At 39.8% G+C, this 15,389-nt stretch overlaps 1 protein-coding gene across 1 annotated transcript in view; it reads right to left on the bottom strand.

Moving 5' to 3' along the window:
- LAMB3 (laminin subunit beta 3) overlaps positions 1–15,389 on the bottom strand; it is a 63,948-nt gene that overhangs the window by 33,502 nt on the left and 15,057 nt on the right. Inside the window, exons 4-7 of the mRNA XM_072997207.2 lie at positions 3,524–3,638; positions 3,143–3,216; positions 1,590–1,781; positions 286–349 (exon numbers count right to left, since the gene is read on the bottom strand). Coding sequence (XP_072853308.2) covers positions 286–349; positions 1,590–1,781; positions 3,143–3,216; positions 3,524–3,638 — 445 coding nt within the window. The remainder of the gene's footprint in view (positions 1–285; positions 350–1,589; positions 1,782–3,142; positions 3,217–3,523; positions 3,639–15,389) is intronic.

Here is a 15,389-nt window from a genome sequence, read left to right as displayed (position 1 = left end):
CTGACCTGATCACTACTGGGTCCAAATAACCACTTTAAGAAATCAGGCCTACTATTGGCATATGGAAGCTTTGATAAATAACTGCAATGCTGCACAAACATCACCAATGAAATACGGCATTAGATTAATAAAATAACTTCTCTACATTCTCAGCTAAAGTTATCTATCAGACTGAAAGGAATCAACCACCTGGGTGCCCAGAAAAGTTCTGCTTCCTATAATTCTGTAATTAAGTCTCCCACCTGCACTACAACCCATGATCCACAAACAAGAATATGTACGTACTGTTGATTTTTTGACTTTGTGGCATGGTCATCCCAGATGCAAGACCAATGGGGTTGAACTCAATCTTAACAAGAACAAAAGGGGAAACAATTAAGATCAAAGGATGAGTTTTCATCTTGCCAGTCCATCTTCCTGTGAAAATATGCCTTTTACACACCCCTAAAATAATGGTGGTATGCAGAATGTTACAATGTGCACTGTGGTTACTTCAATGAAAGGTTACATATGTTCCTTCCTTCCTCCCACCCACCCACCCACCAAAAGGTGGCAAGAATTATTGAATGTCAATGCAAAATATTAAAACCAGTTTTTTAAGAGAGCACCCATCCATCCAATATAATCAAAGCAACACAATAAAGATTGTTGGTTATCTATCAAGATGCCAGAAAAATGTAAAAGGAAGTTACTGCTTACATCAAAATACACCCTGCTGAGCTAATCCTTTAACTGCTATTTCATTCCTTCTAGTTACTGAAAATGAAATACTTGACAGAACTAGGTAGAGAGATAGTAATATCATATGTTGAAATTGAACTTCACTCTGATGGTATGACAGCTTGGCATAAACCTCCCACAAGAAGCTTCAGTTATGCCAGAGATCAACCCCTGAACCACTCTTGGGTGTGTAGGACCATAGCTTTCCTCTTTTCTTTTTGATGAGACAGAAGAAGTTTCAGATCAGGCTTGAACTCTAGCATCTTTTATTTAAAAATTAATGTTACCCCAAGAATTGATGCCTACAAGTTCAGGTAGACTAAAAGAGACTGGAAAAAGAGCCTCGTGGTGCAGTGGTTAAACTGTTGTACTGCGACTAAAACTGTGCTCACAACCTGGGGTTCAAATCCCAGGTAGCCAGCTCAAGGTTGACTCAGCCTTCCATCCTTCTGAGGTCAGTAAAATGAGTACACAGCTCACCGGGGGGGGGGGCAATGTGTAGCCTGCATAATTAACTTGTAAACCGCCCAGAGAGTGCTTGAAACACTATGGGGTGGTATATAAGCAGCATGCTTTGCTTTGCTTTGCTTTAAATCCCTTCTATGATAAAATTTTCATTGTCTCCAATCAAAGCTGTCATTTAAGCACATTATGAGTCCAGATGACAAATGCATATCACACATATACCACATATCATGCAAATATGACTTAATGGAGTGCTTTACATTTGTTGCTGTGTGTTTAGAAGGAAAGACAGCAGCGTTCATAATACAATAGAAAACAGACTGGAATGGATGAATCAGCTGAGATCCCACACATTTAATAACACAACTCAGAACTTTCTAGAACCCATGTAATCTTTACTATACCTTCCCCCCATTTTGAGGTGGTCTGTGTTGAGTCTGCATATCCTGGCAACGCACATCCTGCCAGGTCTGAGGGAGGCCTCTGGCGATCCGTGGAAATGATCTGGCACAGTCTGTGGATAGGTACTGATACACCTTCCAGGTTTTGCCAAAGTCTGTAGAACGTTCGATGACCATACCAACAGGCAGAGGACTCTGAAGGAAGAGGGGAAAGATAGTTGAAAAGTGTTTAAGAATCCTACTAAATTTGCCAAGGCAAGGAAAAAAGCACATTGTGGTAAAATAGATAAGCCCAAGGCTTCCTCTGAACCCCACCTATTTTTGACTCCCAGGACTGACTGAAGGCATGGAAATATTTTGGACAAGTAAATGCACAGTGTCTTTCTAAGTCTCCAGCCGCTGCATCATATTTGATGTTACTGGCAGCAGATGGGAGTGTGTGAACTTCCTCTATGTCCCGCAGGTGTTCTGAGATCAATGTGCCCCTTTTGGGCACAGAGGCAGAGCACATTTTTTTAACCCAGGTTTGAACTGTAGGGAGCACAGGCTTGTCTTTTCCCACAGATGCTGTTATGAAGCTGGAAGAAGGAGATCGGTTTTTTTCCCTGACGTCACGCTGTATGTGACACATAGCAGGAGGTGTAAAACAAGATCTTAATTCTCAGAACAGTCTTTGGGAGCAGGCCTGGAGACTTCTAAATTTTGACCGGCCATCGTAGCCAGTCAATTTGTTCAACCATATCTATTAAATCAAGCTTTAATAGATATACCAAAATAAAAGAACATACTGTAAAATATTAGTAGAGAAAGCAGCTTTGCTATATATAGCAAATACTTTACTACAGTGGTAAAGAATGTGTGGCCCATCAGATTTAGCTGGACTGCAAATTCTGTCTCCCCTAGCCAGCTAATGATGAGGGATCTTGGGAGATGCAGCCCAACAACATCTGGAAAGCCACCTGTTTCTTATTCTTCTGCCAAAGGGAAAGACTTCAGCAGAGTCACTGCTTATAGCAGCACTCAATACAGGGCTAAATCATTCAATAGTCTAGCCTCATATAAGGCAGGTTCCTGTGGTCTACATTCAATTGTTAGTCCACCTAGAATAGATATGTTGACTCAGTGGGATTTGCAAAAGATTGAACAACTGATTCAATGAATCACTCTACTTGAGATTAGCCAGTTTTCCTAGATGTGCCTGTTTGCTCCACGTTATGCTTAATTCTGGCATTCGCACTTGATTTTTCTTTTAGAAAATCCATAGTTTTGACTGATTGTAAAAAGAGTCAGTGCTGTTAAGAAGAAGAACCTGGGGTGAGGATATGGAATCATTATTTGACAAATCGAATGCAAAAAGGATGCTCATCAATTTTTACTTAAGCTAATTTAGGTGGAATTTAACCCAATGTCTGTTTGCTTGCTTTAAAAAGTTGCTAGTTGATGTGCTTTATCTACAGTCTTACTTAGGTTATACACTGAGATTCTCCTTAGCTTGCAAAGGCTATGTGAACTGAAATTTCTAACAGCAATTGATAAGATGAGAGCTGCATACATACCCTGAAGTCCAAGAGGATGCTGTCAAGCTGAAACTTTTTATCTAGATCCAGCTGAAGAGAGACACGATTCATATCTGTGATGAGAGAAGGAAGGAAGGAAGGAAGGAAGGAAGGAAGGAAGGAAAATATATTTTCAGAGTAGTATCTTATGGATGCTATGAGAACAGAAGCTTTTTTCCCCAGTCAGCCAGGTCATCTATTTCCTTTTCACATTCCACTCCAGTTCAAAGCCTGTTTGGTGAATCTACACAACCCTTGGCCCTTCTCAGCCCAATTATTCTTGTCATTAGACCTCCAATCCAGACATCATCTTGCAGCACATCTAGATCAGTTTTCTATTCCACCCCCTCCCCATGAAGATCTATTAAGACAAAAACTTACCATTCTGGGACTGCCACCATCTCATAGGTCCAGTGGAAGAGAGGACATTTTCCACCCGGTGACTGTTGAATGATTGTGGGGTTCTGGAGTCACATCGGCAACATTTCATCTGCCACTGAGAGAGAGCAAAAAACAGTTGTCAAATCAGGATGCTCAGCAAATAAGATTGCCATCATTTAGACAAGAATGTTCTGAATGGAAATGTTGATTGTTTTCGAAATATCCAAGATATTCTTCAAAAGTAAGTAAAGTCAGATGTGTGGTCAGAAGTGACATGCATGCTTCCAAGTCTAGTCAAATTCCTGCTGCCTGAACCGCAGAGCAGCAAATGGCTACCCCATCAGCCAATCTGCAGAGTACCCAAGCTTGATGAAACTTCTTTTGACACCTGAGGCATTAAATCTCATAAGCGTCTCTCCTGATGCAATAATAATAACTAACAATATGATGGCTTTTAATTACAAACAAAAACATGTGCCTAAAACAACTGCTTCACTCTGCTAGGCTAGTAGGACTGGGGAACAAAGCTAAAGTATGTCTTAGGTAATGTAGAAAAGCAGAAGAAGTGCATATGATATTAATAAACATAGGGTGTTTCCAAACAAATCTTCCATCATACTTGCCTCCTTCATGGAAATGTTTTGTAGGGAAGAAATATCCAGATAAGGTAGCATTCTATTTGGAACCCACTGCTGCTGCTTTTGTTTTATTTCCACACAAGAATCCCAAAGTGAGGAAAACAGGATGACTATAGTACATGACAAGTTGTGTTAGTGTGGCATTCTTTCAAGTCCTGACAGTTCACAAGGTTTTTAAAGTGGAAATACTAGGGAATAAACCCGCAAACCACAGTGCCCTATTCTTGTGCAGTGGCTGCATCAATCATTTTACAAAACATAGAATTTTAGGCATACGTGGTTGAAAACCATCGGCACAGACCTGGTTACACAAACTAAAAATATAAAAGGATCACCAGCTTTGTCCAAAGGTCTCCCATCCATTTGTCTCCTTTTGATAAACATATGTTTGCTTCTATTCAAGTCACAATAGAGTTAAGATGATTTTACTGCTTGATCAATACCAGTTAGATATTGTGTCCTTCTTCCTGAGAGGTTCAACACCTACAAGATTAGATTACTGCAATTCAAGTCTTAGAAGGGGCCAGTGTTAAGAGGGCAGTAGACCTAGTTCTCCATGAGTTAGATATTAAATCCTTCTCCATGAGGATACACTTGAGTCTGAGATCAGGTTATTTATTACCTCATCTACTTTAGCCCACCTTATGCCAACAACAGAGCAAACACTACAATACAGAGAATGCATTCCAGAGGCATGATCAAAAGGGTGTAAAGATACAGCTTGCCGCCAGTGCCACAGTGTACAGCCCATAGGAATGTCATGCACAGCATACACAGAGGAATACAGGATCCAACTGTGACAGACCAAATCATCCATTTCCTGCTCTCTTCCACACAACTGAGAGTTAAAAATGAAGAACAGGTCTGTGATAATCTCTTAATTTAGCATCCTAAAATGCTGTACAGATCATTTAGAACAGACATTCTCAGAACCTGCATCACACAAATCACTCTGTTAAATAATCCAAATCCAACCAGAAAGAAAACAAACAGTCCTCTTTTTTCCACCTAAGGACATTTACGGGTTTACAGACATTCTATTATATTTATAATTTACCATAAAGGAGTAGGTAGGAAGAAAAGGAGTCTAGAAGAAACAGCGTGTGTGTGCAGTTCCACTAGCATGCTAAATATCACAGATGGATCGTTTGTATGGTACACCTCACTCTCAGGAAAACACAGGTACTGAGGAAGAGTGTATTCTTAGTCCTTGTTATAAAAACCATGCATCAAACCTAAAATACTTCTGTGTACCACCAGTGGTATATGTACATGCATTCATTACTTACAATAAGATATTGAGAACATTACTTTGGGGTCTACAATCCTCAGACTTCCCAGCCATTTTGGCCAATGGCAATGCCAGCTGAGGGATTCTGGAGGTACATTTTCCAAGCTCTAGATAGAAAAAGAACAATCTGTTCTCTCGCACGAATAACTAAGGGAAACCATAACCTTAACTAATTTAAGAAGAAATGGAAGGCAGGGTCTTAAAGTCATATATTAATTGGGAAGACCTGTCCAAGCAGAGATGAGTGCCTCTTGGTGACAATTTTCCCCATCTTGGTGAAATCCATTGTTCCTGAATTTAAACTATATTAATTGTAAACTATGTACACTGTAGAAAGATATTTCCACTTCTGTCTTCTGTTCAACAATGTTCAAGAGGCCGTACTCCTTTATTTCCAAACAGACATAAGAACTGTGTTCCTTCATCAAGGGGAAAAAAGCTAAGAAATTTTGAGGGGAGGATTTCTGCATTCAAGTTTTTTTGACAGGGAAATACATTCAGATCATATTAACACTGAATTTAGCTGAAATTTGGACTGCTTGTAGGACTTCCTCAACATATCTTCCATACTAAATTCCATAGTAAAAATAAGCATTCACATCTGTTTTGCTAGGAAGAGAATATACATGGGTTTAAGATATGTGTGATACATGCCTGAAAACTGTAGTACTGTTTCTTCAGTACTAAAAGTTAAGGGATGTTGGAGTAACAGAAACAGAGATATGACTAAGTGATAAAAGAGATATGACTAAGTGAGTCTATTATACAAAGCCAAGCGCATATGAACAGTGAAATTGGTTCCACTGATTCCACACAAAACCTATCTGCATTTAACTACAAATCCACCAGCCATTGGCCTGAACACAGAGAAGACAGGTTTTTTGTCTTGTGTTTTGTTCATCGGATATAAGATGGACACCTTGTTGATCCCAGCAATATTTGCCATGCACCCAAATGATGCAGCCGCTGACGAGTCAGAACAGACTCTTTGTCCTACAGCCCGGATAACGTGTGACTGGCCAGTCTCACGAGAATGGCAAGCAGGAGGGGGGAATGCCAGGTTACCTAAGGTTAACCTCATGCCGCCCTCTTCCTTTTCGGGCACCCACCAGCCCACCCTATTTCTAGTGTGAGCACATCCGACCTCCCGGCACTGCGAATCGTGTGATTACAGTGCGTGCCTGGAGTGGGAAGATGCGCTGGGCCACTTCTGGACCAACTAAAGATGGCTTGAGGTCTGGGGTGTTTATTAGCGGCTGGTCAGGTTCGTGCTGTTTTTAAGACCACTGGAACCTGGGGTCAGGGACTGGCCCTTTTGCTGATCAAGGGGTATTTGGATACCTCTGCCATTTACCTGTTTCCTCACTACAACAGCCCCCCCCTTTTTGCCAAAGGATGGCAAATTTGAATTTAAATTTAAATCAATAAAGTGTGGCCCGTATTTAACCCATATTATTGTCTTGCTTCTTTATTCCAAGACTGGGAGGGCAAAGTCAGTGACAAATAACCCAACTTTGCAATGTTTGTCAGCCTTCAATGAGATTTTCATTTGGGCAAATAAAATGGCCTTTATCTAAATCTCCAAAGTGGTTGAGCCTAAGACCTCTCTCAACACTCTACTCCAAAAGTTCCAAACAGAGGGCAAGCAACTTTAGTGGGTGAAAGGTTACTGGGTAGAAAGTCAAGCAGACCAAATTTCCGTCCTCAGCTTGGGTGAGTAATTCAAGAAGCAAGATCAGCTGGTCTATCCCTAAAGGTTTGTGCACACAGAAATGGCTTAAAAAGTCTTCGGGCCCAAACAAATACTACAACATGTCAAGCAAAGATAAGCCCTAACTCTAGCCCTTATCAGAATATGTATCTTTTTAAACCCTCTTGGGTATGTGTGTATCTAAATGGATGGTAGAAAGCACAGAACATTTTACCAGGATATATATATATATATATGAATTGCATTCATAAATGCTGATTCCATATACAGTACTGTATATATTATGACAGAGCACACTGCATTAATCATTGTTGAAATTATTAATAAACAATATAATCATTACAAAATGGAACACAGGAAGCAATACAATGATACATCAACATATTAATGCCACTGGGAAGTCTTCTAAGGGTGTCCCCAAAATAAATATAAATCTTGAAGAGCATTTTTTGAGGCTGAATAAAACAAAGCTGAAGACAGTAACTCCCAGAAATGGGAGTCTAGATATACATGGGCCCCATCTTGCTCTCAACATGGGTTCATGGGTTTGGCGGGGGGGGGGCTGGAAAATCAATGGCAATGGTTGAAAGAGAGGGTGTAGCTGAAGGGGATTCCTCTGCCAGTTTCTGATTAGCTGGCATAAATGGAGTGTATTGGCTGGCAGGAGGAATCCCAAAGAAGACTACAAAGCAGGTGGACCAGAAAAGGACAATAGGACAACAACATCAGCCAGTACTGTCAGTGCCTGCAACTTCTGGGGGTCATAATCCAGAAAGTAACTCTTGTAATTCTGAAACATAGTGTTCACAAGTTACACATACCTTTCAATTGTTGGCATTGTTTATTATTGTGTTTAACAAGAACAAACTGCAAAGTTCTGGATAAAATGTACAAGACTGAACACATTTGTATTCAAGACAGGAATGCTCCATCTGGCATACTCTTACTGACACTCTGATTTAATATCCTATCAAAGCTATTGCCTCACTGTTGGATCTTCAGACTGTAAATGGGCTATGCATCTCCTTGTACTGTACTTGTATTTAATAAATCCATACAATACAATTATCTCATTCACTCTCTCCATAGGTTCTGTGTAACATACCACTAGAATATTCTCTGATATTAAAGCTTCTCCTGGATCAGATCACACTGAGTTGCAAGATGAGATATAGCATTGGCCATGCTGGATTTTGTACTTTCTTTTACCATCTGCAACCAGTTCAGAATCTTCAGATATAATACTCTATTCAACTTTTACATTACCATTATGCTGAAAACACAAGCTAAGCTTCTGGGTAGCTCTGTCTCTGATATCCTATGTATAAAGTAACCTTTCCCCTAATATGCATATGTAATATATGAACACCTGCAGCAAAGCATGGCAAAGTGTATCCCCTAGCACCACTGCATTACCCCACACTATTTTTAAAAAATTGTTTTAACTGAAAAACTCCCTTGTGCTCCCTAGGGGAGCATAGGGTTGTTGTTTCGTTGTTGTTTTTTGTTTGTTTTTGTTTTTGTTTTTTGCCATGTTTTGAGTGGCTACAGCACTCCTGGCTTGTTACATCCCTCAATTTTTTATTTTCTAAAAATATTTATTTGGCCACTGAAGGGCAAACTAAGAGGGATGTGGTGGCACTGTGGGCTAAACCGCAGAAGCCTGTGCTGCAGGGTCAGAAGACCAGCAGTCGTAAGATCGAATCCACGCAACGGAGTGAGCTCCCGTCGCCTTGTCCTAGTTCCTCGCCAACCTAGCAGTTTGAAAGCATGCAAATGCAAGTAGATAAGGTACCACCACGGTGGGAAGGTAAAATGGCATTCCCTAGTCACGCTGGCCATGCGGCAATGGAAACTGCCTTCGGACAAGCGGTGGCTCTACGGCTTGAAAGCGGGATGAGCACCGCCCCCTAGAGTCGGACACGACTGGACTAAAAATGTCAAGGGGAAATTTTACCTTTTTTAAAGGGCAGAAGGGGGGGGTTATAATTGTTTAAAAAGCCACTACTTGTGTAAGAAAAAAGGGGGCATCATGCTTATACTCCTTCAAGGCTGTCCATATGTGACCCTCAGACATCTGGAAGCTGCCCATTCTTGCTCCTACAAGAAGCAGAGCCTTCATGACTTCCCTTTATATGCCCCTTGCTTCCAAATATTCACAGTATATGCATGGATGTCGGAGAAGGACCTGTTTTCTACATGCAGTATTGAGATAGAGCTACTCAACTCGAGTTTACTTATGTGTTCAGTTTATTGGTAAATAGAGCACCAGAAAAGGGCTAACCTGGTGCAGCTTCAAATACTTCAGTAACTGCCTCTGCAGCTTCCTTCAATTCAGAAGTAAAGAGGAAGAGGACCAGGGTGATCATGGAAGATTGATCCCATTACTGGTCTTGTATTGCGACTTTCCTGCTGCCTTCCACTCTCCTCTTAGCTTCAAGTAATATTAAAGAGAATATTCACTGCAATACCACAGAAAATGGTCTTTTTTCTTGTAATATCTCAAGAAACTGGACTTTTTAACAGCCTAGCCCCAACTGGCTTAATATGCTATCTACTGTGTAAAAGGTTTGCTATAATTCCACTGCATTGGCTCATATCAAGTTCATCATTCTCCTTGCCAAATACTCTGCCTACTGAATTTGGACCCCTAGTGCACTTGGACTCTGAAAGCATCCTTTCACAAGATAGCAGAATGCCATGGTGAAATCTTGCTCTTATTTCCCATTATCCAGAATACTAAAATTAACACTGGAAGCAAAAAAGATTGGGTTGGCTGCCTTACTGAGCAAATTGTGTAACACTGTGTTGCTTCAGAGGAAAATTTTGCCCATTACTGAAATGGCAGTTTGCAAGAGGAGCTATATGTCTCAAAGTTCCTCTGGCCAGACAGAATTACTGTCCAGCACAATAAAATTACATCTCTTTATTTTGGCTCAACTCAAGGTCATGTTATACTGCAGGAAGGGCTTTACTGGCACTGCCAGTGACATTTGACAGAAAAAGGCAAATCCCCTTAACAGATTTTTTTAGGTAAATACAAGTTCTAGCTAAGCACATGGAGAATGTGCCCCTATATGTGGACTCATAGAGTATGTGCTACCATTGCACAGACGCCATGAGAATCAGGATAAAGGAGGGAGAGACAATTCAGCCAAGATAGAAAGGGAACAGTAGCCTAACCATGGAGACACCATGCAGCTGTGTGTTTTTTGCTCAGATGAATTAATCCAGGAGGAGGGGAAACATGAGGTCTCCTAAGCATGACCAGTGAAAGTGTATGTCCTGTTTTGGAACAAAGGCCTCATTGCATGCAATGACCTGCTCATGAGTAAGAAGAAAATAGGCACAGAGTCAGGAGAACTACCTATGAACAAGAAAGATCTTTTGGGCTGTTCTCAGGGTAGGCCTGCAGAAAAGGTGACCATAGGTCTAAAGAAACATCAGGAGGGAGACAGGGCCGTTGTGGAAGTTGCCTATCCAAAGTGAGCACCTGAATAGCAAACTCAGTAAACACAAAGACTCAAGTAAGATTTGCTGTAGTTCTGTTTAAATAAGGAAAAAAAAATCACAACTAATGTTGTATCAGCACATAAAAGTTAGCATATGAAATTTAATGCAAAACACTATCCTCCCTTTTGGTATCATCTAAGTAGCCATTCTACCTGAAGGTAAAGCCAAGTAAGAGGAGTATGGGTGTTTCTTAATCCTCTTTTCTCCTTTGGAGGTCTTCAGAATTCCGATGGAATCCAAAGGAAGGTCTCATGGGACAGGTGTAGCATGTTGTACCATTTCACACGTGAAGTTCTTTTTCTGATTCTGTTAATTTCCTATTTTCTCTCCCAGACTTTATTTAGCTAACTTGAGGGAAAAACTAAGCAACATATCTCAACCTCTTATCATTAAACCTAGGCTACAATTTTTGCAAAGGAAACAGGTGCATCCTGCAGTGAGGAAAGTTTAGACAACTGAAGGGTTTTAAGATCATTCTTCATTCAGCCACTTCCTTCCAGCCGCCTAGAGTGGTCCGTTGATCAGATAGGCGGGATATAAATAAATAAATAAATAAATAAATAAATAAATAAATAAATAAATAAATAAATAAATAAATAAATAAATAAATAAATAAATTTTTGCCCCTTCAGCTCCTTATCTACTGCTGTTCCTCCTCAGTGTGAACATGAGCTCTGAACCTATACTGGGAGAAGGCAATCAGCAGAGGTGATCTAGAGCAGTGGTTCTTAACCTTTGTTACTCGGATGCTTTTGAACTGCAACTCCCAGAAACCCCAGTCAGGACAGCTGGTGGTGAAGGCTTCTGGGAGTTGCAGTCCAAAACTCCTGAGTAACCCAAGGTTAAGAACCAGTGATCTAGAGCAGTGGTCCCCAACCTTGGGCCTCCAGATGTTCTTGGACTTCAACTCCCAGAAATCCTGGTCAGCAAAGGTGGTGGTGAAGGCTTCTGGGAGTTGTAGTCCAGGAACATCTGGAGGCCCAAGGTTGGGGATCAGTGATCTAGAGGGAAAAGACCACATGTAGAAAAAGAGATCAGTTCCCCTCTCCAGTACTAAATCTTCTCAAGTGGAAATCACAATCTCTCCTAAGTTTCTTCAGAAGCAGTAGCTTTAAAGATCTGACAATGAGATGGAATATGTACAATTCTCTTCAAAGTTAATTGGTTACCTACATGGAACCTATGTTCCTCTAAGAAGAAATTGTTATCTTTAATTTTTTTTTTTAACAATACGAGGTCCATGCATCCTGCAATAAAGAGGAAAGATGTCTATTTGATTATATTATCTGTAGAACTATCCAACATAAGTCCAGTTTCAAGGTAAAGGGCCATAAGTAGCACTAAGCATGTGGACAGCAGCAGTCTAAGTAGGTACATGGTGCCCATGCTGAAAGCTAATGTATTTTTATACAAATCAGTGCTAGTCCATGGTCTAATCAAGAAAGATGAGGTCTCATCCTGAAGAGACAATGTAAATACCTAATTAGGAGTAATACTTCCCCCCACCAAAAATTTACAACTATGCTATATACAACTGGCTGAATAGCTCAGAGAGTTAGATACTTGGCTGTAGAGTCATAGGTTGGGAGTTTGAGCCTTCAGCCTGTGTAGCCTTGACCACAGTCCCAGAGCACCCCCAGTGGAAAGGAATGATAAACCACATCTGAAAATTCTATATCTGGAAAACCCTGGGAAGGATAGCCATAAGTCTCATAATTGACTTGACAGGACATAATGATTAATGCTGCACTTGCATCCATATTATACTAGCATATATAAATGTGCAGACCCATGCCTTCTTTCTGACACCATTCCTCTTTTTTGGCATAAGTGACCACTCTGTATAAAGGTGAATCTATATTGTACATCTAATTCAGAAAATAACTGTCTATAGATGAGTCGTTGCCTTTAAGATAAATCTTTCTCCAGTTTTATTTCCTGGTCTAGGGAATTGGTTGTCATGGAAAAATCCATGCCCGTTTGGAGCCTATACAGTTCCATCATTCACTGTTTTCTAATTTTCCATTGGTATTTAAACCTGACAAAACAGGGATTTTTCCCTTGCACTGACATCTCACTGCACCATAAGATCTGTAGCTGTAAGACTTATTCAACACAGAATGAAAGTTACATCCACGTGCCTTTTGTTCAGTACTACAGCCTAAGAGTAACTTTGTACTTAAGTCAGTTGTTTTCACACAGTGGTGAAAAAAGTGATAACATTTGCTTTAAAAACAGCTTCGTCTGAAAGATGTTTCTAGAAAACATGGCAAAAAAACAGAATCAGTTTTGCAATAACACAAAAATCCCATTGAAGCATTTGGCATTGATATGCATAGGGGAGTTAACAAAAGATTATACATTTCCGTACAAAATCTTAGCACAAGGATAAATCTTCCAGACGGAAACATTCTTATTTAAACCAAAGTTGTTCTTTTTATATATTTGGCAGGAAATTCACATTGTTTGTCACTGGGCCCTGTTCAGGTGTCCAGACAAGAAATAATGAATACATGTATGGAGAAGGCAGTGTTTCCATAGCAGTCACTGCTGTCCAAGCCCAAGCCAACAATTTAGACTGCATGAGAAAAGCATTTTAGGCAACAGGAGAAGAGTAGAGAGTAATAACTGGGTAGAAGACAGAGCAGTGTTACTTTCCTAAGAGCCTTCTATTATTTATTGTGTTCGCTGAATCCCTTCTGTGTAATTGTTGCATCAAGTCAACTGCATTATAATGCAAAAACAAACAGTTGCTTACAGACAGAATGGCTCCTAAAAAGAAATTATTTTTTTTTCTGTATGTGCATCTGTCTTTCCCTGCCTCTCTCACACACACATCCTTCTTCAACGTACATTAGATCCTTATCCCAAGTGGCCTTGGAACAGAAAGAAGGCCATCCTACTCATGTAGAGAATTATTAAGGTGACATCATCAGCAAATGTCTGAACAGCCTCTCCAGCTTTGCACAGCCTTTTAGAAAAAGAGAAATGTGTTCATACAACAAGGTAAAAACAGGCTGACAATGTCTTAGTAAAGCTACTCCTTTCTTCTACTTCTTCAGCCATGAGAAATACTGCTTGAAAACTTTTGAACGCTTGATTTATAGTCATGTATTTCTGTCTTGCTATAGCAAGGTCCCAATAGGCAGTTTCTCAACTTGAACCTTTCTACAGCCTTGCATCTGTCTTGTTAATGGAGTTGCTAACTCTTGGCTTCAACATATATTAGGCAGGAGCTGGGAAAGTACTTACATGTAAAAAGAGAGAGAATGAGTGATATATCAAGGATTGGCAGGAGCTGGAGTAAGAGAAGTGTTAAACCAGCTCAGAACAAGATCATCCCTTAAAGCTGGGTTACACAATGCTCTTTTTTTAATGTGTCTAATTCTGATACAAATATAGCATCTAGCCTTATGATAAAAGTAAATTCCAAAATAGAACACTCTCTTCCATGTGTCTCTAATCTGAGAGAACTGAGGGAAGTGGGCCAGACACAGCTTCTACAACTGAGCTTCCAGGGTCTCAAAGGACACAGTAGGTTTTGTACTATTCCACTGACTCCTTTCCACAAACCTCCCGCTACTATTTTTAACGACACAAAGTTCCCTGCAAGTTGGAGAAGATGATTACGGCTAAGAAAGAAGAGAGCCCAGCAAGAAAGTAACGGTAGGGACAAGAACTTTCCTGGTGTTCAAGAGCAGCAATAATCTGTGCAAACAATTCCTGTAAAGGTCTTTCACACATGATATACTGATAAGTGGTGTATTTTTGAGTTGCAAATCACATTGGTGCCAATAAGAAGGAAAATGGAAACTGACATCAAGTTATGCCTTACTTGTAAACAAACAGAAGCACCGCCCTGAGTGAAGAGAAAATGTTAAATTAAACATAGCTTGTTTTCATCCAACAAGGCAATTCTAACATGCTCTTTTTCTTACACTGAGATGGTCTGCAGAGTGTATATACTACTTTATCATCATTCTTAAACAGTGGTAATGACTATTTCACCACTAGGGAAACCCAGCTTAGGGAAACCCAACATGCTAACTGCTTTCCCAGGATAAATATACATAATAAAATGTATGTACTGTTGTCTAGTTACATCTATGTTTTGCTACACAAGGGAGGAAATAAAAGACAAAGTAGAACAAACAGCATATTAGAAGATGGCGTTGTAGATGTTGTCTAGAGGGGCGGGGTAAAAATTGAATAAATAAATAAATAAATAAATAAATAAATAAATAAATAAATAAATAAATAAATAAATAAATAAATAAATAAATAAATAAATAAATAAATAAATAAATAAATAAAAAGATAAGATAAGATAAGATAAGATAAGATAAGATAAGCTGAAATAAATTATTTGGGCAGGCCATCCCACATCCATTTGCCATGAAGTATTTGTTCAGCCCTACACAGAGCTGGGTACTTAGAAATATAATGCCACAATCGACATGAAACCCAAAAGGAAGGAAATCTCAAAGGGAAGACAGAATTTAATGCTATTTCAGTGTCTGGACTCTCAAAATGTGGCTCACCAAAAAACAACTGCTAGTCACTCCTTCAAAAAATTAACTGCAATTTTTTGTTCAGATTCATGATGGCATGATCCTTTAATTTGTTTCTACCATAGGCAAAGTCAAGGAGTGAAAAGATATCATTTTATTTGTGACCGTCCTTACCGTCAGAATAACAATAATTTTACTAAAC

The sequence above is a fragment of the Pogona vitticeps genome, chromosome 4, assembly GCF_051106095.1.
Source record: "Pogona vitticeps strain Pit_001003342236 chromosome 4, PviZW2.1, whole genome shotgun sequence".
In the NCBI taxonomy this organism is placed as follows: domain Eukaryota; kingdom Metazoa; phylum Chordata; class Lepidosauria; order Squamata; family Agamidae; genus Pogona; species Pogona vitticeps.
Note: the sequence above shows the minus strand (reverse complement) of the source record. Positions and strands in the feature narration are given on the sequence as shown.